Source organism: Sarcophilus harrisii, chromosome 1, assembly GCF_902635505.1.
Source record: "Sarcophilus harrisii chromosome 1, mSarHar1.11, whole genome shotgun sequence".
Classification (NCBI taxonomy): Eukaryota; Metazoa; Chordata; class Mammalia; order Dasyuromorphia; family Dasyuridae; genus Sarcophilus; species Sarcophilus harrisii.
Window position 1 is genome coordinate 650,577,485 of NC_045426.1, and position 26,012 is coordinate 650,603,496.

General features: G+C 38.6%; 1 protein-coding gene across 1 annotated transcript in view; it reads right to left on the bottom strand.

Moving 5' to 3' along the window:
* The window catches only part of LOC100916536 (adhesion G protein-coupled receptor E3-like), an 82,060-nt gene that overhangs the window by 18,809 nt on the left and 37,239 nt on the right, over window positions 1–26,012 (bottom strand). The window contains exons 4-10 of the mRNA XM_031947789.1: window positions 23,123–23,278; window positions 22,355–22,507; window positions 19,288–19,422; window positions 13,654–13,694; window positions 12,602–12,785; window positions 11,200–11,316; window positions 3,968–4,155 (exon numbers count right to left, since the gene is read on the bottom strand). Of these exons, the coding sequence (XP_031803649.1) occupies window positions 3,968–4,155; window positions 11,200–11,316; window positions 12,602–12,785; window positions 13,654–13,694; window positions 19,288–19,422; window positions 22,355–22,507; window positions 23,123–23,278 (974 nt within the window). The remainder of the gene's footprint in view (window positions 1–3,967; window positions 4,156–11,199; window positions 11,317–12,601; window positions 12,786–13,653; window positions 13,695–19,287; window positions 19,423–22,354; window positions 22,508–23,122; window positions 23,279–26,012) is intronic.

A 26,012-nucleotide genomic window follows, 5' to 3' on the forward strand; every position in this document is an offset into this window, starting at 1 on the left:
CAGTTAGGTGGCATAGTGGATAGAGTGCTGGGCCTGGAATCAGGAAAACTTGAGTTCAAATCCAGCCTCCCACACTTACTAGCTGTGTGACCCTGCGTAAGTCATTTGATCTCTCTTAGTTACCTATACTATAACATGAGGCTAATAACAGGATCTACTTCATAGGGTTGTTTTGGGGATCAAATGAAATGTAATATAAGAGCACTTAGTGCAGTTCCTGATTAATATAAGGGCTTATTCCCATCCTTTCTCCTGGATTAATAAAAAAATTCTGACATGTGGGGCATGGAAAGACATTTTCAAAGGCAGAGCCAACAGAATAGATTACAGGTAGCAACCCAGTTGAATTCTCTCAAATTCCACAATTGAAACCCCTTTGTTAAAGAGAAAAATTTGCAAGAAACAAGAAAAAAAAAAACAATTCAAATATGCTGAAACTATAAGTAAAATTGTAGAAAACTTAGCAGCAGCTACAATGAAAGACCTCAGATCCTGGAATCTACTGAAAATCAAAAGAACTAGGCCTGTGGCCAAAAATATAAAATCCAGCAAAATTATCTATAATTTTGGATGAGAAAAAAATGGACCTTCAATGAACTTGCAGATTTTCAAGACTTTCTATCAACCAAATATGAACTTAACAGAAAACTTAACATATAAAAACCAATATCATAGATCAGTTTTAAGGAACTCAACATGGACAAACTATTTAAACATGGACAGATTGTTTATGGTTTTTTTTTAACATGAGAAATGTATATTATATATTTAATATTCACATCAACAATAGGGCAGCCTAAAAGAAAGATTGGCAGTAAAAATAGTAATTATGTTATACAAATGAGGTACAGAGGAAGAATAGACATAGAGACATTAGAGAGGGGAGGAAGACTCATAATTCTAAAAATTTACTCACATTGGAAATGAGTTCAGTATACAATACTTCATATATAGTATGAACGGTATAACAACCTCCAAAATATATAAAAAAATAAGGGGGAGGATGGTTAGATGGGGAAGCAAAGGGTGAGGGAAGAAGATAAGGGAGGGATCCCTAGAAGGGGGGAGGTTAACTAATAAGGCAAGTTATGGAGTAGAATTTAATTAAAGAGTCAGCAGGGATAGGAAAAGTGTTTGTGTGTGAGTGCGCACGCAAGTATGTGTATGTATGTACATATGTATACATAAATATATCTTTTCTTAACTGCAGCTTGCTTGGGAATGGTGAGGGGGGAGGAATGAAAAGGGGAAAAAGAATAAAGTAAAAAAGGTGTGCAGCAGAGAACCAAAGAACAATTTACAAGGAAGTAAAGAAAAAGCGGACATTCATAAATATAATTTCCTCTACTAATATATATATATTATATATATATATATTATATATATATATATACACACACACATACATATATATGTATACTTTTCTGCTCTGGTAATTTGTTATATATTTTGAATCCTTCCTAATATTCTGCTGGGCACATGATAATGTTCTCTTTTGTTTTGCTTTATTTTGTATTCCTTTTCTTTCTTTTTTTTTTTACTCTGTTCTTTCAAATAAAATAAAATTTTAAAATAGAAAAAATCTTAAAAAGCAGAATTTATCAAGTGGGAAAAGTGGTATAAAAGCTCACAGAAAAAAATAATTCCTTAAATATTAGAATTGGAAGCTAATGACACCATAAGACATCAAGAAACAATAATACAAAGTCAAAAGAATGAAAAAAAAAGAACATGTGAAATATTTAAACAGAAACACAGTTGACATGGAAAATAAATTGAAAAAAGAAAATTTAGGAAGTTTTGAATTATCAGAAAACCATGACCAAAAAAAGATCCTAGATCTCCTCAAGAAGTTGACAAAGAAAACTACCTGGTATCTCAGATCCAGAGGTAAATAGAAATACAAAGAACCCACCAATCACCTCTTAAAAGGGATGACAAAATGAAAACTCCCAAAAATATTATAAGCAAATCCCCAAGCTCCCAGGTCAAGGAGAAACTATTATAAGCAGCTAGAAAGAAACAATTCAAATATTGTAGAGCCACAGTTAGGGTAATACAAGATTTAGTAGCTTCTACATGAAAGGATTGAAGGTTTTGGAATGTGATATTCTAGAAGGCAAAGAAACAATTAAGAATCATCTACCCAGAAAAATTGAGTATAATTCTTTAGGAGGGAATAATAGATTTTTAATGAAATAGAGGACTTTCACACATGCCTACTAAAAAGATCAGAACTGAATAGAAAGACTGGCATTGAAACATAAGACACAAAAAATGCATAAAAAGGTAAATATGAAAGAGAAATCATAAAGGTTTCGATAAGGTTAAACTGTTTATATTTCTATATGGGAAGATGATTCTGTAAGTCCTAAGAACTTTATCATTATTAGAGTGGTTAAAATGAGTTTTCATAGACAGAAGGCATGGGTATAAGTCAATTATGTTGGAATGATTTCTGAAAAACATATGGAAAGGTAAAAAAGAGGGATGTGTTGAGAGAAGGAAAAAAGGAGAGGTAGAATGAGAAAAATTTTTCCACATAAAAGAAGTATGTAAAGAAGCATTTTTACAGTGGAGGGAAAAATGGGGGAGGGTAGCAGGCAATGCTTAAAACACATTCTTTTTGGATTTGGTTCAAAGAGGGAAGAATACACACACACACACACACACACACACACATACACATTCAATTGCGTGTAGAAATTAATCTCATCTAGTAGGGAAATAAGAGAGGAAGGGGATTAAAAAAAGGGGGGATGATTAAAGAGAAAATGAATTAAGGGAAGCCAAATATGAAGGATAAGATGAAAAGAAAGAGAGAAAAATACATAGAATAGAATGGAGGGAAATACACAGTCATCATAATTGTGAATATGAATGGGATGAGGTCACCCATAAAGTGGAAGCAGATAGCAGAATGGATTAGAAACAAGAATCCAACAGTATGTTATTTACAAGAGACATGTTTGAAACAGAATGATACACACAGAGTTAAAATAAAGGTCTGGAGCAGAATCTAATATGCTTCAGCTGAAGTAAAAAAGGCATCTCCTTGATTTCAAACTGAGAAATTTTATAGCAAGTTTCCCTGAAAAAGACTTCATTTCTCAAATATATTGAAAATTGAGTCAAATTTTTAAAAATAAAGGCCATTCCCCAATTAGTTTTTGCAGTGGTAAAGAATTTGAAATCAAGGAGATGCTCATCAATTGGGAACTGCCTGAGCTACTTGTGCCATATAATTATGTTGGAGTACTATTGTGCTATAAGAAATTATTGTGGGATAGTTTCATTAAAAATATGGCAAGACTTATATGAACTGATGCAAGTGAAGACCACTCTACAAAGTAACAGCTATGTTGTAATGATGACCCACTTGACTACTCTGATCAATATAATGATCCATTTTGAATTTTGGGAAATCCAAATCATTAGTTCATCATTAGTTCATAGGACTCATCATGAAAAAATACTATCCGCCTCCCAAGAGAGAATTGATAACTCTACATGCAAATTGAAGTATAATTTTCTCACTTTTTTTGCTTTGTTTTGCAATGTAGCTAATATAGAAATATATTTTGCATAATTTCACACATATAATTGATATCATATTGCTTTTCTTTTTAGTGGGTGAGGTAGGGAGTAAGAAGAAAAAGAGAATTTGGAACACAAAATTTAAAAAGGAAAGAATGTTAAATTAAATAATTTTTTTTTAATAAGGAAGAATTCTGGCATGTAAAAACTTACCAATCTGAATGTCCATTTGGTGTTACTACTGCTCTACACATTCACCATGGGAAGGATAAAAGAAACCATTTATGAAGCACCCATATGCCAAACACTGTGCTTAGCACTTTACAAATTATTATCTCATTGAATATTTTAGCTAGTATGGTACTGAATGTTTTAGCTGCCCTGCCCACTTCCATGAATATATTGCGTATGACCTGTGATTCATACCTACCTGTATATGCTGGAATGTCAGAAGAACAGAAAGAGAGGAGGGTTGATTTTGATGAGATCCTACAGCAATGCTGACTACTTGGGAGAGCATGTAGATTCCATTACTCTTCTCAGGTCTCTCAATAAAAAAGGATGCATTTATAATAGTCTGAAGGGAGGAATACGAGAGAAAGGCAACTGCACTTGACCCTTAAAAAAAAGAAAAAAGAAAGAAAAAAAGAGCCAAGTCCTGTAAGGCAAAAGGGTTTATTCAGATCTGTTATGCTCAGCAAGTTCATTTACTGGAGGTGGATTCTGTCCACTCAGTCCCTCACACAATTACACAATCAGCAAGACTCTGTCAGAGGCTTGCTTAATGTAATAGCCACTATGGTAAATAGTAGGGATACAAAGAAATGAAACAAACAGTTCCTGACCTCAAGAAGCTAACATTTTAATAGGGGAGCACACAAATATAAATAAAAACATACAAGGTAAATACAGAGTATTGACATGATAACCTTAGAAAAGTTGGCACTATAATTAGAAAAGTTCTCCTGGAAGATGTGACACTTGGGGAATCTCAAAGGAAACAGAGGATTCTAAGAATTAAAAGTTAGGAGGAAGGACGTTCCAGGCATGGGGAACAGCTTGTGAAAGGCATGGAGTACAAAAGATGAAGTGTTATATGTAAGGAATATCAAAGAGCCCAGTATGGCTGGATTGCAGAGAGCCTGAGAGGAGTAAAATGTAAAAATAATGGAAAGATAAGAAGAGTTTTAAATGTCAAACAAAGAAATTTATATTTTGTCCTGAAGGTAATAGTTTCATGGAATTTCATGAGCAGGGGATGATATGGTCAGACCTCTGCAGTAGAAATATTACTTTGTTATCTGAGTATAGGATGGATTGGAACAGAAAGGCCCTTGAGGCAAGGAGACCAATTAGAAGACTGTTAGAAGAGTTCAGGCAAGAGGTAATGAGGGCTGATATTTGAGTGATGGTTGTATGAGTGCAAAGGAGAGACCATGTGGGAGAGTAGAAATGACAGGTTTTGGGAACTGATTGGGAATGCCAGATGAACAAGAGAGAGGTTGAGATTGAGAGACAGAGATTGAGATCATGGATGGTGACAGTAAAAAGGATGCTCTTCAGGCTGATTTCAGAAAAACCTGAAAAGACTTACATGAACTGAGGCTGTGTGAAATAAGCAGAAATAAGCAAAAAAAAAAAAAAAAAAAAAAAAGGCAGGAAAAAATAAGAGAATATTGTATACACTAGCAGTGGTCCTCAAACTTTTGTTCTCAATATCTTTATCCTATCAAAAATGATTGAGGATCTATCCAAAGAGTTTTTTTTTTAATGTGGGTTATTTTTATAGATATTGATCACATTAAAAATAAAAAACAATTATGAATTTGTAGACTCTCTGAAAGGATTTCAGAGATTCCTCAGGATGTTCTGGACCAGACTTTGAGAATCACTGGTATACAGTAACAAGATTATGTGATGATCAACTATGATGGACTAGGCTCTTCTTAATAATGTGGTGATTCAAAGTAATTTCAATAGACTTGGGATGGAAAATGCCATCCATATCCAGAGAGAGAAATATGGAGACTGAATGTGGATCAGAGTATAATATTTTCACCTTTTTTTGTTTGTTTGCTTGTTTTTTCTTTCTTGTGGCTTTTTCCCTTTAGGTCTGATTTTTCTTGCATAGTATGACAAATATAGATATATATTCAACAGAATTGCATGTATTTAATCTATATCAGATTGCTTGCAGTTTGGGGGAGGGGGAGACAAGGGAGGGAGGGAGGAAAAAATGTGGAACATACAAAACTGAATGTTAAAAACTATCTTCACATGTATTTGGAAAAATAAAATAATACTGAAAAATAAAAAAAGGATGCTCTTAATTAGTAAAGATTTAGAGACAAAGAAAGTCTTTTGTACATACTGTACAAACATACATTGTTTGAAATGCCTATAGGACATCTAGTTTGAAATGTCCAACGAGCACTTAGTGATGTAAAGAGAGAAAGGATAGGAAAATCTAATCAGATTTGGGAATAATCTGCCAAGGCAAATGATACTTGAATGCCTAGTAACTGATGAGATCATGAAGTGAGAATAAAATGGAACAAAAAGAGAAAAGGGCCTTGGACATATGTTCAAGGACATAATCTTGAACAGTTAGTAAAAGTGACATGGTTGAGAACAGAACAAAAATGACTGGAAAAGAACAGTCAGACAAGAAGGAGAACCAGGAGAAAACATTGTCATAATAACTCAGAGTGTAATACCAGAGAAACGAAGGTAATATAGAGATTAGAGAGTTTTTAATATTTTATTTGAAAGGGAGAGATTTACTGGGACCAAATGGATCCATGGTTTGGTCCCAGGGCTGAATGAGACTATCATCTCCAAGAATCTAGCAAAGAATGTGAGTTCTCAATGACATATATACATGTGGCTCAGATGCAGGGGGTAGACTGAGGTAGGGGTGGAGTCAGGGTGCTGAGATAGGGAATGGGACTCTGACAGGGCGGGGCGAGTCACTGGAGATGGGATGACATAATGGGGGGAGGAACCCCGGGAGATGGGAAGAGGCATCTTGATAAGACAGTATCTGATATTCTAATAGCGTGGGATGGGGAGAAGATTCTGATATTCTAAAATATAAGAGCTTTTATCCTTATCAAATATTCTGATTAAGAGGGAGGGGTGGTTTTGCAGGACTGAGCAGAACAATTATAAACTGAGGCAGAACAATTAGGGAAACCGAGGCAGGACAATTTAGGGAAACTGAGTCAGGGCAATAAAAGAGAACTGTGGCATAACAAGAGAAGAGAAGAGATAGTATTCAGGATGATTAGATTGTCAATTGTGTCAAATACAGCAGAGGTTAAGAAGAATGAGAATTGAGTAGAGACCATTAGATTTGGCAATTAAGAGATCTTTGGTCCTTTTGGAGAGAGAACAATTTTAGTTGAATGACAAGGTTGGAAGTCAGATCACAGAGATTTCAAAGCAATTGAGGAAATGGAAGCACCGATTGTTGACGATTTTTTCAAGAGGTTTCATTGACAAGGGGGAATATAGGAGTAAAGCCTTGTTTTTTTTTCGGTAAAATATGAGACAAGATTCTCAGCAGAGAAATGAATGATTTGAGAAACTTGAGAGAAGAACAGATTTTGAACAGAAATAGGTTATTAGAGAACCAATTAAAGAGGGCTGCCTATATGTAATGAAGAGCAAGGAGAAGTTGTCTCCTACAACCAGTCCACAAGGATTTGTGATTTCCTTCTGTTCTGGTCAGGAGCATTTGAATTAGAGCAAAAGAGGTGAGTAATAGAAATAATTGAGTTTTGAGAATTGTCAAAGCATGATTAATGAACAGAGAGGGAAGCAATTGATTCAAGAGTAGAGAATAGAATGGAATTTTACTGGTTTGCTGAGGGAATCAAGATTGGAAAAAGAGGAGGTATCACCACAGTAGGGGTGAAAGCTTAGAACAACACTAATGGCTGCAGACATTGGAGGGCATCATGAGAACACATGGAAGTTTTGGGCCTAGGAAGAGATAGAAAGATAAGATATTATGATAAGAATCTAGAAACTATGAACATGGAAGCAAAATTTTTGTAGGTGGTGGCAAGATCTGTGAGTAGCAGAGTTGGAACTGCAGAGCAGGCTGTTGGAGTTGTCATGAGTTGTGAGGAGTTGTGAGATGCATATCTCATAAGGAGGAACATCAAATGTATGTTGCACTTTCCTAGAATGAAGGAAGAACATGGGGTGGGAAAAGGAAATTTTCAGGTGGATACCAAATTCAATGAGAAAAAAAGAGAATATTTTGGAAATCAGTAGATAACAGCTATCAGAAATTGGGTTGGGTGATAAAATTTGGATTGTGTGAGAAGAGAGGTTGCTGAGTAATAATGGTAAAGGCAGAGTCCCAGTGTGGGAATGAGAAGAGAAATATTAGGTCTCTCCCTTCATGACCATTGAGTCAGAGCACATGAGTGAAGTAACCATTACTGGAAAGAATGGCCAGGAAAAGCAAGTCACCTAGAGTGATCCAGATGTCAGTGAGTGCCCAGAGATGAAAGGAATGAGAAGAAAAGAAAGAAGAGTTTTAAGATGAAAGTGTATCTGTTAATTGTAGAATAGACTTTCAGAAGGCACAGGAGAAGAGTAGGAATTTATGGAGTGAGGCATTGGGGGTAGAGCTGAAAGGATGTGAGTGAGAAGGCTGAACTTGGAGTTTTGTTCTTCAGCCTTTGTAATATTCTCTCTAAAATGTAATGTTCTACTAGGAAATAAATGTAAACTGCTTGCATTTTTGTTCTTCTTCCCAGGTTATTTATACCTTCTAAATCCAATTTTCCCTGAGCAACAAGAAAACTGTTCGGTTCTGCACACATATATTGTATCCAAGATCTACTGTAATCTATTTAACATGGATAGGACTGCTTGCCATCTTGGGGAGAGGGTGGAGGGAGAGAGGGGAAAAATCGGAACAGAAGTGAGTGCAAGGGATAAAGTTGTAAAAAATTACCCTGGCATGGGTTCTGTCAATAAAAAGTTATTTAATTAAAAAAAAAATGTAATGTTCTCTGTTGAGGTTTTCTTGGGGTCTCTGGAGGCAGCCTTCATTTCAGTTCAGTAATCACCAGGAGAATGGGCAGGGATTAAGGTCCAAATCCTTTATTGTCTCTTTCCAAGTCTTGTCTCCTTTCCTGTGGCCCAGTTAGCTTTCTTAGAGAACTATCTCTCTCCTTGGTTCCAAGAGCTTAAACTCCTGCTGCCAGTCCTTTGTCTTCTCTGCTTCTGCCAGCTTCTTGAAGTCCTCCTGAAGGTGTCTTGGTTTCTGTGGGGGAGGCAGGAGGACCGCCATCATGGTCTCTGTCTTCCAATTCTGATTCTGGCTGAGTTTGTTCGAGCTTATATCTTCTCTAATCAAAGGTGTGAATCTTGTGGAACTATAGTAAGTATTAAGTACATCTACTGAGCTAGAGAACTGTTGAGCACCCTGCTGAACAACCATTGTCTCTATCAATTCCACTGACTTAGCATCTTGTAAGAATCCTTTGTTTCAAGTTCAGAGTTCTGGCCCATAACAAGCACCTGTAGTGGTTGAGAGTTTTGAAGGTACTTCAAATGCCTCTGCTTTCTTACTTGATTTCAAACCTCTGTGATCTGACTTCCAACTTGTGGTTCAGCTGAAGTTGCTCTCTCTCCAAAATGACCAAAATTCTCTTAATTGGCAATTTACTGATGTCTTTTCAGTCTCATCCATCTTGACCTCTGTTGCTTCAATACAGTTGACCACCTTCTCCTCCTGGAAAATATCTTTTCTCTGAGTTAGCATGACACTGTTCTTTCCCAGTTCTCCTCCTTCTTGTCTGACTGCTCTTTCAGCCATATCATATACATTAACTCTTCCAAGATTTTGGGAGGCCAAGTTTAAGAGGCCCACAAGCAGGAAATGTTCCTCATTTTTCCTGAGCCAGCCTGTGACAGCGTCATTTTTTTCCTTAGAACAGATCAATCTAATGGTGGAGAGAGGAATAGAAATACTAGGAGTGGATAGATCAATTTGATCTATGGGAATAAAAAAGAAAAGGGTTTGTTTCTGGGCAAAGATAGTAGAATATAGTAAAATGTTAGCCCCTTAAATGTCACCTTTACCATTATCACTCAGCAACCTCTCTTTTCATGCAATCCAAATTTTGTCACCCAACCCAGTTTCTGATGGCTATTATCTACTGATTTCCATATATCAAGTATGAAAACATTGTGTTGCGTATTGTGATTTTTATCAACAAGGGAACTTCTGATGGGGAACATGAAATCATTTGCCCAGTATGTGGAAAAAAAACTAGTCAGTCTATCAAAATTTATTAAGTGCCTTCCATGTATCAGGCATTATGCTAAGTGCTGGAGTTACAAAGAAAGGCAAAAGAGAAGTTTCTGTTCTCAGGATAATGAGAGAAACTGCATGAAAATAACTATATATAAGCAAGCTTTATATGGAATAAAATGGAGATAATCAACAAAGGGAAGGCAAGAGAATTTAGGGAATTGGAAAAGGTTTGAAGAAGGCCAGGGAAGCTAGTAAATAGAGATGAGGATGGAGGATAAGCAAAAGACAGAATTTATTGTGGGAGGAATAGTGAGGATTTAAGGTATAAGAAGATTGGAAAGGTTGCTAATGGGATGTAAGTTTGACTTTGAATGCCAGACAATTTTACACTTGGGGCTGAAAGAAATAGGGAGCCATTGGAATTTATTGAGAAGGGGGGAAGGACATGACATAGCTAGACTTTAGAAAGATCACTTTGATTCAGATCCATGTCCTCCCGACTTCAAAATCAGCTTGTCTTTTACTGATTTGCATACTGGAAACCCTTTATAAAATAGGTGACTTGAATTGAATCTGAACTTAATAGTTACCAAAGGGCTAGATAGCACAGTAGATAAGAGTACCAGATCACAAAAGATATGAGTTCAAATCTGACCTCCGAAGCTTACTAGCTGTGTGATGTTGGGGCAAAGCATTTAACTGTTTGCGTCAGCTTCCTCATTTGTGAAATAAGCTAGAGAAATAAGCAAAAACAAAAACAAAACAAAACAAAAACCAAACCCCAAAAGAGACCTCAAAGAGTTAGACACTATGAATATGACTAAACAACAAATTAACAGTTGCCAAAGCTTCCTTACAAGACCTGCCTTCTACAATGACTACAGGCACATCACTTAAGCTTTCAGCACCCCTGTTCCAGGGGAGTTATCAGTCTGCATTGGTGGATGGAATCTACATACTAGGAGTTTTCCACCCTGATGAAATTATAGATCAGGACAGTAACAGAATAATAATTTGGCTTTTAACAATCTAGTAGCATGTAAAAAAGAGATTAGGCTGATGGTATGGTAAATGATATATGCCAAAAATGCTAATTTGTCTTGGAAGTAAGGAAGACCTTGTTCACAATTACAGCTGTTTCAAAGTGATAAGGGGTGGCCAAGGATGTAGTTTCTCTCCTTGTATATATATATTGATACTGATGGATGGCTATTTGCCATTGTGGTCTATGTCATGGGATTTTTGCTTAGAAAGATACTAGTTGATTGACATAGTTTTCAGGGTTTCTTCTAAGTCATACTCAGGGTTTCTCTGACATGGAAGGATTATGTAGCTCTGTCAGTTCTGGGTAAGTGCAGAGTCCATAAAAGTGAATGTACCTTGTGGATTTGAGCCAATGATATCCATGCAGGAAAATTTCACTGCATTATTCTGAGCTTGCAGTATAACATCCTTCTCTTCCTGAGAGCAGTTGCTGATTACGCGCGTTTCTATACCTGGGAAACAACAATGAAACAAAAATGAGTCCACTTATCTATAGCTAGGCTGGCCCAGCAGAACTGTAACTAGGAATTCTAACCCTTGGGGAAGTCAAGGAAAGGTAGAACTATTTGCCCCTTCCCCATGAAAAGGGTCAGTCTGTCACCTCTACCATCCAACCTGATCCCCTGCAGTTTGATTATGAATGTTACCTGATTTCTGGTCCCCACTTCAAGCACTGGGTGAGGCAGATAAAGTAGGAAGAAGTAGGTAGAGAGAGGTACTGTCATAAGGGAAGTCATTCATCAGGGAGGGATTGGGCAATGGAGTGAATGTGATTTTGTTATATGGTGTGTGCTGGAGAAAACTGGCACTGGAAAGGAATGTAGCCCTGAAAGTCTGCCACCCTTGCTCAAACCCATTCATCCATTGTCTATATTAAAAAGCTTGTCCACCTGGCTGCATACCAGACATTTGCCAGGACCATTCTGACCGATGTCACTGAAGACTATATATTCAGTATAACAACCTGATTAATTAATTTTTCATTTGCTGTTTCACTGAGTGGACCAAATCCAGCCTTTGTTTGGGATCCTAAAGATTCAGTCGCCTTTTGTTATGATGCTTCTGTTGTGGTTTGAATGCTTTCGATTCCTGGTGGTCAAGAGGTTAGTGGCAATAAGAGAGTTGTTAAATATCCCTTTTAGATCAGCCGCAGGTTTGGGAATGAAAGAATTCACTCATTCCCGAATTATTAGTTGCAAAATGAGTTTATTGTTGGATAGAAATCAGTTTACAAGGGACTGACTTCTATAGTGGCAGAGTTTTATTTAGAACTGGAGTTTTGGTGCTGAAAATGTTTTCTCAGTGGGCAGAAGGGTCCTGACAGTTGAGCAAGCTACCTAGGGCCATCTGCAAAAACCTTAGTTGAGGAAAGCTGTTATATTGGGTATGTTGATGGGGGCTGGGACAACCTGAACTGATCAGACCAGGATTCTTGGCAGGGGCTTCAGGAACCAAGGTTCCCAGGCTTAGATTTTATCAGTTTTCAACCGGGATCTCCTATTGGAATTAATAACACTTCAGTGGATTGCTTTTTGACTAGGATTTCTAAATGAATCAAAGGCTCTGGCATCCTGGAAAGATAACTTATGGTGTGTGTGTGGGAATATGTCTTTCCCAGGAGGGTCTGAGACTCTGAAAGGGATCACAGATCAAAAGGAAATACAGTTTCTTAAAGGGAACACAACTTCAGTAAAAGGAACAGTTCCCTCCTGCTTCACTTCCACCATATGAACTCACCCACACGAGAGTTGTTTAATAACATCCACTTCTTAACAGGAGACCTGAGAGCATCTTGCCATGCAGTCTGTTCTAGGTTCTGTAATAGTTCTGTCACTTCAATTGCAATCCTTCTCTTATTCTCAGCAGTCCAATTAGTATTGATGGCAATAAATGATTGAAGCTTATATGAAAGATTCTTCAGCTGATAACAAGAAATAAATACTCTCATAAGGTTAAAACATTTATCCAAGGCACTGCTCTGGAATCCAGACTAAGTTTGAATCAGGAAGACTGAGTTCAAATGCTATCAATAATACTAAATGATTTTATGACTAGAGGATGTCAAGTAACTTCTCTGAGGTTTTCCTTTTCTGCTAAGTGGGTATAATACCATATGCTTTAAAGGGTTGTTGTATTGCTGAAATGAGATCATGTAGGTATATAGCACCTTAGAAATCTTAGAATACTTTATAATTGTCAACTATTATTAGATATAAATGTCTGTGACATTTTACTTGACTCTCATGGATTCCTTTACCTTGGGACCTTGACTCTGCTGTTCTGACCCATGCAGTCTTTGCCTGATTCCCACTTTCTCCTTAAGCCCATCTCATCTTGGATTCCATCTCTCTTCTCTGTCATCACATTTAATCTTTACTTAATTCTATATCTTTATACTTTCCCCTCATCTCACCTATATCTGACCAGCATCCCTATCTCTTGAGATTCTATCTCAAAAGAGGTAGTATGATACTACAGGACAGTACAGCTGGAGTCAGAGAATCCTCCTTCAAATCTTGCCTCTGACCCTTATTATTTAAGTGATATGGGGTAAATCATGTCAACTTCCTGGGCTTCAGTTTCCTCACTGGTCAAATAAGCAGGTTGAACTAGATGATTTCTGATGCTTCTTCTGGTTCTGAATCAATGTTCTGTCTCAGTTTTACTTGGTTCTATTTATTTCTTTCTGACCTCATCTTCCCTTATCTGACCCCCTTTCTCTGATCTCAACTACTTTTTATTATTATCTCTGCTGGACTCCATTTTATTCATATTCAGCCACAACTCACCTCATCACTGCCTTCAGGGTTCTGGGACAATTTAGAGATATCTACAAGAGAGACAGTTAAGGAATTAGGAAGACATATTAAATGCAGGCCTTCTGCTGATTTCCCAAGTCTCAGGTAGATTTAGGATTATGCTGTTTGGGGACAACTAGATGGTTCAGTGAATAGTTCACCTGCCCTGGAGGCAAGAGGACCTGAATTCAAATCCAGTCTTAGACATTTAACATTTAACTACCTTTGTGAACCTGAGCAAGTCACTTAACCCCAATTGCCTTGCCAAAGGACAAAAAAAAAAAAAAGATCCTGGTGTTTTGACTTCTTTATTAAAGTGCTTCTGGATCTTGGGAGTTGCCTGGGGCATTGGTGAATAGCCCAGAAAGGTTCTCACTCATATCTAGGGTCACAAAACCAAAAAGAACTATGCAATTTGGGGCATGAGATGGTGTTTTTGTCTCCTAAATCAGCTTGAAATTTTCCTGTTCTAGTTGACTCCTGAAATACCCCGTCTTTTAACTTCTCCATGACCAAGAGGCAAGGTTTCTCCCAGAAGTGCTTATGGTCTGTGATAGGGAAGTAGAGATTGTAATATTCTTTTCTAAAATGTAATATTCTCTTGTTTGGGGTTTCCTTGGGGTCTCTGGAGGCAGCCTTCGTTTCAGTTTAGTAATCACCCCAAATGTAGCCAGGTGTTAAAGTCCAAATCCCTTATTGTCTCTTTCAAAGTCTTGTCTCCTTCACTTGGGGCTTGGCTAGTTTTCTGGAAGCCTTCTGTAGTCTTGGTTCTGAGAGCTTGAGCTCTAGCTTCTGAATCTCCCCAACTGCCTTCTCTGGCTTCTGAATGTCCTGGACTGAATCCTGGTTGAGGCTCCTAGCTTATATATATGCTCTCTTAAAGATGTGAATCTTGTAGAATTTACTTACTATAGTACTAAGTACATGTATTGAACTAGAGAACTGTTAAATACCACACTAAATAATCATTGTCTCTATCAATTCCACTAACCTAGCACCTTGTTTCAACTTCTGGCCCATAACAAGAGATGATGTGTGCTCTGGCTACATGACTTAAGCTCTGTCTCAGAATAATAATTGTCAATTATACCTTGTTTGACAGTATGGAATAATTTTTATATTCTTTCTCTCAATTAATTCCACAACATCTTGTGAGGCACACAGTTTACAGACTATTAATCCCATTTTGTTATTCAGAAAACTGAAGTAAAGAACGAGAAAGTGATCACTCACTTTCTTCTTTTAGAATCACAGAAATTTTCAGAGTTTTAAGAGACCTCAGAAGTCCAGTATGAATCTATTTGAATTAAGTTTCCATTCTGTGACTTCCTTGACAAATGGTTGTCTATCCCCTGTGAAACATAGATTAAAAATTAATTGGAAAATGAATAATCTAATCCTAAATAATGAGTGGGTCAAAGACCAAATAAAAGAAATAATCAATAATTTCATTAGAGATAATGATAACACTGAAACAACATAGCAGCCAAAGCAATACCTAGAAAAAAAATTTACATCTCTAAACATTTACATCAGTAAAAGAAAAAAAACAAATCAATGAATAGACCATGCACCTTAAAAAACCCAACAAATTTAAATCCTCAATTCAATGCTAAAACAGAAATCCTGAAAAATCAAAGGAGAGATTAATAAAATTGAAAATAAAAATACTATTGAATCAATAAATAAAGCTAAGAACTGGTTTTATGAAAAAACATTAAAAATGATTAATCTGATTAAAAAGAGAAGAAAATCAAGTTACGAAGATCCTTCTTTGGAGGAGCAGTGTTGATGAAAGATGATCTCTGTATGTATGTGCATTGGGCTTTTATAACTTATGCCTCTGAGAAGTTACATTGGCAGTTCACATTTTAATCAACTGGATGAGTCAAGTTTGAAAAATCATTTCATTGACTTAAGAAAGCTTAGCTTTGCATAGTGAATTTCAAGCTGCATAATTAGGACTAATAATATGATTTCCAATCAGATTGGTAGAATTTAGTGCTCCTACCACACCTTGGGAGGTAGTAGGTTGCCCTTCAGTAAAGATCTTCACACAAAGATTGAAAGACCATGCCCTGGTGACTATTTACTGGGTTGTATAGAAAGTTCTTGCTCAGATATGGGTAGGATTAGATAACCTGTAGGATCGCAAGATCAAAGACTTACAATTGGATGACAACTTTGAGATCTTTTAGCCCAACTTTCTGACTTAGTGGATGAGGAAACTCCCAAAAATAGGTTAGGTAACTTGTCCAAGTTGGTACAGGTGGTAAATATCAGAGTTGGGACTGGATCTAAGTCTAGTGACTTCAAATCCAGTACTCTACACCCTTCTCCATGTTGGCTCCCCATGTTTATGTCTTTCCTAAAACATAGTCTACACAATTGAACACAGTATAGTGGCTTTGAGAGGTTTGAGGGCAAATAATCCAGTGCCACCCATGCCAAGGTCACAGGTTTCATCCCTTCAATTGTCCCCTCAATCAAGGGCTTATTTGAAAGACAATGTGGCAAATAGAGCTGACTCTGGATACATGGAGCTCAGGTAAGTTCTCTTACTATATTTTTGATCTTGGACAAATCATTTAAAGTCCCTGGGTTTCCTCATCTGTAAAATCCAAGGGTTGGATCAAATGGTCTCTGAGTTCTCCTTCAATTCTTGATCATGATTCAGAAATCAGTAGTGACAGATGACAAGTGCTAATCTTTCCTTTGCTGCCCATGAACTGATCTCTTTACCTCAATTTTTAAATTATAGACTCAAAAGAAGACATTTTATTTTTCAGGTGATTGGGAGCTAATAAGGAGGGTTAATATGATGAATGGCAGAGACAAGGCTAACATTGAAGACAAGGGCAAATGATAGATTCTTTATTCGCTCATCCATTTAGGATTGACTCTTTTTCTTTCATATTTGAAGTTACTTTCTGTTAGAATCCTGGTGTTAACTCAATGGAATTGATACAATGCTTATTGGTTCACACATTAGAGCAAATCCTTACAAAGTGTTAAGTCACTAATATTAATAGAAACAATGCTTAAGTTAACGTCTTTGAGAGCTCACACATTAGTTCACAATTTGGGAGGTTTCAGGGTTCAGTATGAGATATCCAATTCACACCTCCTATAATCCTACTCTCAGAGGAGAAGTCAACCTTTGAGTTTACACCTGTAAAAGAGCATAAAAATAGCTGAGCTCAGTCAGGAGAGTTCAATTGAAAAGATTGAGAAGGGAGCGTCAGTTGGAAATTGAGAAGCCAGGTGTTGAAGTTGAGGTAGAGACAGAAGCTGGAAGAGCTAAAAGACAAGCTGCAAGAGTTCTTGGAACCAAAAAGGGAGATAGGCCTCTAAGAAAGATACCCCAGCCCAAGGAAAGAAACAAGACTTGGAAGGAGAAAATAAACGTTTGGATTTTAATAGCTGGCTGCATTTGAGGTGATTATTACACGGAACTGAAACTAAGGCTGCCTCCAGAAAACCTCCCCAAGAAACCTGCTCCCAGAGAGAACGATCATATATTTTAGAAAAAGAAGAGAACACCATAACTTTCCTATAAATCTTGGGTTTAAAATCCATTAGATTATACAAATTTTGGGTTATAAAACCCATTGTGAAAGTTGAATATATAACTTCAGGAGCCACAATGTTGAGTTTCATCTTAGATCTCCATCTTGCTCCATGCTCTGGTATTGAAGGCATCCACTGAAGAATAAAAAACTTGTATGTTTAGGCTTTTATTGACACCATAAGGTTTTGGATGGAAATTGGAAATATCCTGGCCCAACACTTTTATTTTACAGATGAAGAAACTGAGGCCAGAGGCTCACAGTCACACAGGTACAGATTTGGATAATTATGCTACTTTCCCTGACTCTGAAAAGTTGTATTCTTTCCATAACAACCACTTTTCCCTATTTCCTTTTTTTTTTCCTCTCCTTTCACACAGTTCTCATCTCTCCAACACTTATTTCACTTAGTTTCTGCTCTTTGTTATCCTTGTCTTTACTTTTTAATGATTTTTATGAATTGTGTCACATTAGCTGAAAGATATAAAGTAAGAGACAAAGGGTCAAAGGCAACATGGCAGAGTGTAAAGCAATGAGGCATAGAGGAGGAAACATTGAACCTGAAGACAGGGTATTGGGTTTGAATTCTGCCTCTGACATTAACTATAGGATCTTGGAAAAATAATTTAATCTCTTTGTATTCCAGTTTCTTCAACTGAAAATGAGGATGATAATAGTATCTATCTCACAAGGTTGGGATAATGTCAGTAAAGCACTTTGTTCACTCTAAAGTTGAATATTACTTAATCAAAGAAGAAAATAATAAGATTAAACATTTCAAAAGATAAAATAGATAACTTTGATTACTTGAAAGTGAAAAACTTGTGCATAGACAAAATTAACACAACTAGAATAAGAAGGGAAGTCGTTAAATTAATGGGGGAGGGACAAAATCTTTGTAATTGCAGTTTTTGTTATTGTTGTTTTTCCCATGGGGAGTCCCAATCACAATAAATTCTATTTATTTGTGTCATATCATTTCTCATCCATTAGAAGTTCATTGAAGGTAGAGTATGATAATTATTATTATTTGTATCTCTCTTAATTCATAACCACTCAAAAGAATGTGGCCTTCGCACGGGAAAAACTAAGAGGAGGAAGAATGTTTCTTGGCCAAATTATGAGTTGTAGTTGGATGGAAAACCTATAGAGCATGATCATCTTTAGGTATATTTGGGACCAACTGTACAGATAAGAAATGCATTGGGCTCAAAATGAAGCACAGAATAGCAGTATAGAGTTTAGGGAATTGTCAGTCTTCTCTAATGACCCTTAATTTCTTCTGGTAAATAAAGGTCTATTTTGAATACTGTATTATTCCACTGGCTGTGAGACACAGAATATAATTGAGGTCCTCCCAGGGGACATTAGAGAAGCCCATGAGTCTCTGTATCCAACAACCAGTGAGGAGCTCCAAAGAACAGAGAGTACAAAGTCCTCAGAGAAATGCATGATAGAGAGAAGATGGTCTGAGGGTATGAGAGAGTGAAGGAAGTCAGAGAGCTGGTCCACGTGCTCGGTCAGAGTTAGAGACTCATGGAGGAAGGCCAGTGGATGGGCTCCCTGTGGCAAAGGGAAATCAGCCAGGAAGGATAATGACAACAGCCCCATTTCTGTGGCACCTTAAGGTTTACAGAGCCTTTCTTTGCCATACCTTCGGCTGGTGAGCCGGGAGTTCTGTAGATGAGTTCCTTGAGCTCTGAGGGGGCAGTAACCTGTCCATGCTCTCAGAGTGGGCACTGCCAGTGCCTCAGACCCAGGACTCCTATTCTGAAGTAACCGTCCTTCCCAGCAGTCTGGCACATGGCCGCCTCAGTGCTCACAGGGTCCAAAGGTTTCAGGGCATCTAGCTGGTGTTGTCTATGACTTGTTGCATGGAACCTGTGATTCCAAACTTGTTCCGGCTCAGAGGTTCCTGGCTCTAACCCTGCCATGGGCTCAGGAGAGCAGCTGAGATTCCTGCTTGGCTGGCTCCCCGAGGAGGCTTCTCATACACTAACTGAGGGCCTCAGTTCATCCCCTGAGAGTTCCTGGGCTGCCTCCCCTAGGGACTTACCTATGCATTCCATTAAGGAGTCCCCATTGCGTTTGGCAAATCCTGGCTTACATGTGCACATATAGCTTCCAGGAGTATTTAGGCAGACCCCATGGGGGGCACAGAGAGAGCTATTGCACTGACATTCATCCACATCTGTAAGGGGAAGGGAAAGGGGATGAGGAAGACCCTAGTGTGGACACCACAAAGACCTGGGAGGGCCTTCCTGACACTCTGGCACCTCTTGTCATGATCTAGCTCCTGAGGTCCATGGAACTGGGCTGGACAGAAACATCCCAAGCTCTTGGAGCCTCCAGAGCTTTCTGCTCAGTCTCTCTGCCTCCTTGTTCTGGGCCTTCTGAAACAGTTATCTCTGTTTCCTTCTGTTCCCTGATTTGGGTCAAAATGACCCAGGAAGCAGATGCTCCTTATACACCAGTTTCCTAGAACTGGGGCTCTGGGGACTCAATGGAGACAGTGCCAGAGCCAAGGAAATTCATCTTCCAGAGTTCATATCTGGCTTCAAACACTTCCTGGATGTGTGACTAGGTCACTTAACCCAACTTGTCTCTGTTTTTTATTTTATTTTATTTTTTGCTGAGGCAGTTGGGGTTAAGTGACTTGCCCAGGGTCACACAGCTAGGAAGTGTTAAGTGTCTGAGACCAGATTTGAATGCAGGTCCTCCTGACTTCAGGGCTGGTCTTCTATCTACTGAGCCATTTAACTGTCCCATGTCTCAGTTTTTCATATGTCAAATGGGTGGAGAAGAAAATGGCAAACTATTCCAATATCTCTGCCAAGAAAACCCTAAATGGGAATTAAAAGTCAAGCATGACTGAAATGATCAGAGAAAATGAGTTGTCGGGAATCTAGAGGTCATCTGGTCCAACATGCAGGTGTGGAAACTGAGGCCCAGAAAGATCGAGTAGAAATTAGGACCTACAAGCGTCCATCTCCCTGTGCTGCTGTATCAAAATGTGGCCCAGAGATTCCTGCTGGCCCTCAATAAATCCCTGGGTCCTTCAGCTGATCTCCCAGAGCATCTGGTAACACTGGTAACTGGTAACACTATAAGGGCATCAGTTTCCTGATCAGACCAAGGATAGGGATTGGATTAGATGGGGGCTAAGACCTCTGCTTTCACCCAAGCTTGAACTGCTAGTTTCTTTGGTGTCTCCCCCAAAGGCCATTGTCAGGGGAAGGTTCTTTCCAGATTTCCTCCAAGAAATGGACAAATTTCATCTCCCCTCCTTAAATATCTGTATTAGTGGGAAAGAGAAACATGGCAGATGGAAAACAGAGAGAGAGGAATCGGTCTACTCAGCAGCTGCTGGAGAAGGGTGGCTTAGGCTTGGGCCTGGGTGGGGACCTGACACTTGGGGAAAGAGGGAGCCAAACAGAGCAGACTTCTGTACCTCCTGGAACTTCTCTCTCATCAGAGGATCACAAATACTTATATTATTTCCCTCATTCAGCCAGCATTTATCAAGCACTTCTTATGAGCCAGACACCGTGCTAGGCACACTGGGGATACAAAAAAAGTAAAAACTTATTCTCTGTGCTGGAAGACATTCTCACAGGCTAATGGGGGCGACAACATGCAAACAATCATGGACAAACAAGATTCATTTAATGTAAATGGGAAATAAAATCAGACAGAGGGGAGGGCTTTGTAAAGTGCTCTGCCACTTTAAGTGCCATGGCAATCAAGCTGTTAATCCTGAGAATCCTTCTCCCATCAGTTCTGAGCAGCCCTGTTGGTCTCTGGGATACTGAAGCAAGAGGGAGCCCTAGCCAGGATGGAGCAAATGGGGTGGAGAGAGAAATGACACAAAAAAATAAGTGAGATGGTGTTATGCCATAGTTCTCTTAAACTGTTCTGACTTGGTTTCCCTGAACTAGTTTCCTTTGTCTCAATTTCCTTAACTGTTCTGTCAAATCCCCTTAGTCGTAAAAACCCACTCTGGTCCATTAAGATTGGGAACCGTTTACTCTAAGGTTATAAACTGCTAGCAAGATAAACAAGAGAGCAGACTGCCTGACCCTTCCCTGTCCTCAAGAATTTACAATATCCCTCTAAAATATTCCAAGATACCTCACTACATCTTTATCTCTGGGTATTCAGACATCTTGTCTCTGGGCTTTTAGGAGTTATGGTCTCCCCCCCAACCTGACAGAAGCCCCCCCCCCATCCTTGTGGTTCTTTGTCTTTAGAGAATATTTAAGAGATTGGCTTTCTTCTATTCATTGCTGGAAGAGCCTGGCTGCTAGATGCAGCAGGCTGGATTCCAGCCTTGGAACCAGCATGGTTTCCTTGGTCCCAGTACATTTTTATCTCTATCTGACTGGATAATTTGAGACAGTCAATTATACTCTCCAATTAATAAAATATTGGAAACTCTCTAATCTCTCTCCTGCCTCAGTTTCTCCGGCATTACAATGGCCCATGTCATAGGTGCAAGGGGAAGGTAAAGGCTATGGGATAGGAGAGGGAAAGTGGCAAAGGGCAGAGAGAGCTGGGCACAGAGTGAAGAAGATCTGGGGTTCCAGTTTCCCCTCAGACTCACACTGGCTCCAGGAGTCTCCAGGGTCCCCAGGCTCTCAGTGCCCCAGGTACTAAGAGCATAGTTGGCAGATGTCACTATCTAGTCCCCTCCCAATATTCTTCCTCCCTCTGTCTTCTGAATATTGGGTACCATGGGGCAACATTGCCAGGTAGATCAGAGTCCTATGGCCTCAGTCCTTCTTTTGGGCAACAGTTTGGAAAGGGAATTGAACCTCCCAGCCCTGAGGCAGGGTCTGAGCAAAGCACTTGGAAGGGGTTTCCTGAGGGAGCCTGAGCTGGGATGAACAGAACAGGGAAAAGGACAGAATTTAGGGGTGGCCCATGTAGGGAGGAGCTGAGAACAGAGAGTGCCAGAGTCAGGAAGGGAAAGGGGCAGGTCAGAGGTGGTCCCTCTGAGCGGGTAAAGGGCACTGGCCAGAGGTGGCCCATGCAGGAAGGGACTTCTCTGCCCTCAGCCTAAGCAGTAAGAGATCCTCACTGATTCTCCAGCTAGACAAAGGATGCAGCAAGGATGCAGTTACCTTGACAGTTGTTCCTAGTGACATCTGAGAACTTCTTCTTCCCAGAAGGAAATGCATATCCCTCTGTGCAGGTGCAGTAGTAACCTCTGTTTTCATTAACACACTCTGCATTCTGACCACAAGTGTCATTGGACAATGTACATTCATTAATATCTGCAGCAGAAGTAAAAAGGAATGAAACATGTATTTGCACATCGTCGGTGTGGGAATTTGTTTCACCTACAGAATGCTGCTTTTTACAAGGCTTTTTTCTTTTTTAAGGAACTGGGAAGAAGAGGAAAGAGAAGTTTGTTGAATGAAAGAAAAAAGTGATGAAGTCCCTCTAAGATCACACTTGGCAGAACCTGGATAGAGAAATCACTGTCTAATTTCCTTTAAATATCCCTCCTCCCTCTTTCTTCTGAATATTGGGTCTTTCGAGGCAGCATTGTCAGCTCCATTTCACCTCAGTTCTTTCTTCTGGGCAACAGCTTGGAAAGAGATTTGAACTTCCTAACCCTGAGCCAGGGTCTGAATAAAGCACTTGGATGGAGTTTCCTGAGCTGTGATGGACAGAACGGGATGAGGGGCAGAGTTCCCGGAATTTAGAGGTAGACTGTGCAGTCAGGAGCTAAGGCATACAGGGGGATATGGGAAAGTCCAAAGGTGGCCCGTATGAGGAGGAAAAGAGCATGTCATGCAGGGAAGGACTTCTCTGTTTTCAGCCTGAGCAGAAAGAGGTCTTTACTGACTCCCCAAAGGGACAAAGAATTCAAGGATTGTTTTTACCTTGACAGTTGTTCATAGAAGCATTTGGGAAGTTTTTCTCCCCAGAAGGAAGTGCATATCCAGGGATGCAGGTGCAGTGGTAGCTTCCATATGTATTAACACAGTCTGCATTCATACCACAAAAGATTTTAATGGGTGGTACACATTCATTAACATCTGCAACGTAAGAAGCAAAGAAAAAAAAAAAGAAATGAAACATATTTTTGTTCACAGTCAATGTGGAAATTTGTTTCATCTGATTACAGAACGCTGCTTATTACAAGAACCTTTAAAAATTCATTTTTTTAAACATGGGAGAGCACACATCACATTCTCTCAATCATCTCTTTTTTCTTTTTCTTTTTTTGTTGTTTAGTCAATGAGTCATTCTGACTGTCATCCCATTTGAGGTTTTCTTTTTTTTAATTAAAGCTTTTTATTTTTAGAATATATGCATGGATAATTTTTCAATATTGACCCTTGCAAAACCTTGTGTTCCAGATTTTCCCCTCCTTCACTCCCCACCCCAAGATGGCAATTAATCCAATATATGTTAAAGATATTAAAATATGTTAAATCTAATATACATATACATATTTGTAAACTATATTGCTGCACAAGAAAAATCAAATCAAAAAAGAAAAAACAAGAAAGAACACAAAATGCAAGCAAACAACAAAAAGAGTAAGAATGTTATATTGTGGTCCACATTCAGTTCCCACAGTTCTCTCTCTAGATGTAGATGGTGCTCTTCATCACAAGATCATTGGTACTGACCTCAATCATCTTATTGTTGAAAAGAGTCATGTCTATCAGAATTGAACATAAAATCTTGTTGTCACGTATAATTGTTGCATACCCTCTGACCTAGCAATATCACTATTAGGTCTGTATTCAAAAAGACATAAAAGCCAAATAAGAAAAGGACCTATATGTATAAAAATATTGAATATTTATTGCAGTTTTTTTGAGCCTAAAGAATTAGAAATTGAAGGAATTCCCATCAGTTGGGGAATGACTGACAAACTATTTTTCTTGTGGGGTTTTTTTGTTGTTGTTGTTCTATGCTTTCTTTCTCAATATGACTATTATGGAAATGTTTTGCATGATTATACTTGTATAATCTGTATCAAACTGCCTTCCCAATGGTAGGGAGTGAGTAGGGAGGAAAGGAGAGAATTTGGAACTCAAAGTTTTAAAAATGAATATTAAAAAAGTATTTTTTACATATGCTGGGGGAAAATAAAATATGAAATATATTTAAAAAACCCAACTATAATCTCACTTGATCCTTACAACAACTTGAAGTTAGGTGCTGTTATTATCCCCATTTTTCAGTTTATGAAACTGAGACAGGCAGAAGTTAACTAACTTGCCCAGAGTCACAAAACAAGAGCAGTTAAATTTGAACTTAGGACTCTGGATTGAATGCTCCATCCATTGTGCTCACCAGCATCTCAAACACATAATCTTTGGGCTTCATTCTTTTGATTGTAGACGGTTCACTGGTGTTAGACTAGCAAGGATATTGTAATCGACAGAGAGCTGCCATGGAGCCTTCAAGTCCTGCCTCTAACATATGTTGCTATATGATCCCGGAAAAGTCACAACTTTTCAATGCACTAAGCAGCTCTCCAAGAATATAAGTGGCTTTATCTTAAAATTTTTAGAGTAAATGTTGTTTAAAGTAGGAAAAGTATTCTGCCACGAGCCATGGTTAGGAAACTCTGCTTCTCCTTTTCATCCCATCATACCTTGCCTCTAAACACTTACCGAGGCTGTGCCTCCTGCCTGAAGCACATCCTTATCCCTATCTCTTAGGATCCTCTTCTGTTCAGTTCAATTCAACAAGCATTAACTAAATACCTAATATATGCCAGACGCTGAGGACAAAACCAAAAGAGTCCTGCTGTCCCCCAAAAGTTTACATTCTGCTGTAATCTTCCCTGATTTCCTTTCCCCTTTAAAAATTTGTCCACACACATATTTTGCTTTTTGAGGAGTCCTTACCACAGTCTTCTTTGTATTTTATTATTTGTGTCTTTCTAGGTGACTATAAGCTCCTTGAAGGCAGGGTCTATCATCCTCTTCTTTGCTTTTCCCCAAATATATAATTACTGAAAAGAATTTTCCCTGACCATTCATTCAACAAAGAATAAATGGATGAAATGTGTCTATTGCCCAAACTGTGACCTCCAGTTTGTCTTTCTGGGTCAGACACTATAAGTAGACAGTGAGTTGGGCCTAGAATTAAGCAGAAGAAGGAGAGTAGGCTGGATTACCTTCAATAAACTAACACTTTCCATCTTTTCCCCTGAACAAAAGTCCATATTTTATAAGATAACGCTCTCTCAGTATTGGGGTTTGAGTCTAAGACATGAACATAAGAATCCTTGAAGAATTTCAGATGTATAGCAGATACAAAGAAATAGAGAGTAGCATGGTGGTGGTGGTGGGGAGGGGATAAGCATTTATACAGCACCTACTATGTGCCAGGTAGTTTTTACAAATATGATCTTATTCGGAGCTAACAATAACCCTTCAAGGTGGGTGCTATCATGGTCTCTGTTTTATAGTTGATTAATGCAGGCAAACAGAATGGGGTGACTTGCCCAAGGCCACATAGCTAATAAGTGTGAAAAGATGACACGTCTCCTCTTTTTCAGGAGAAAGTGAGAAAGGTCTCAAGCATCTTGGGAAGAACCACAAGGCTGTTTGTGTCCAACTCCAGGACAGGATCAGACAAGAGGATCATCAAAGTGGGAAACCGTTGGAAGGGAAGGCTGCTTTATTGAAGGGAATATCCACATTGATGACATCACAGATCCATTGGAATTATCTCTTTAATCACTAAGCATAATGACCATTTTCTCAGTGGAGAAGCTGAGGCATTGATATGACTGAGAGGATC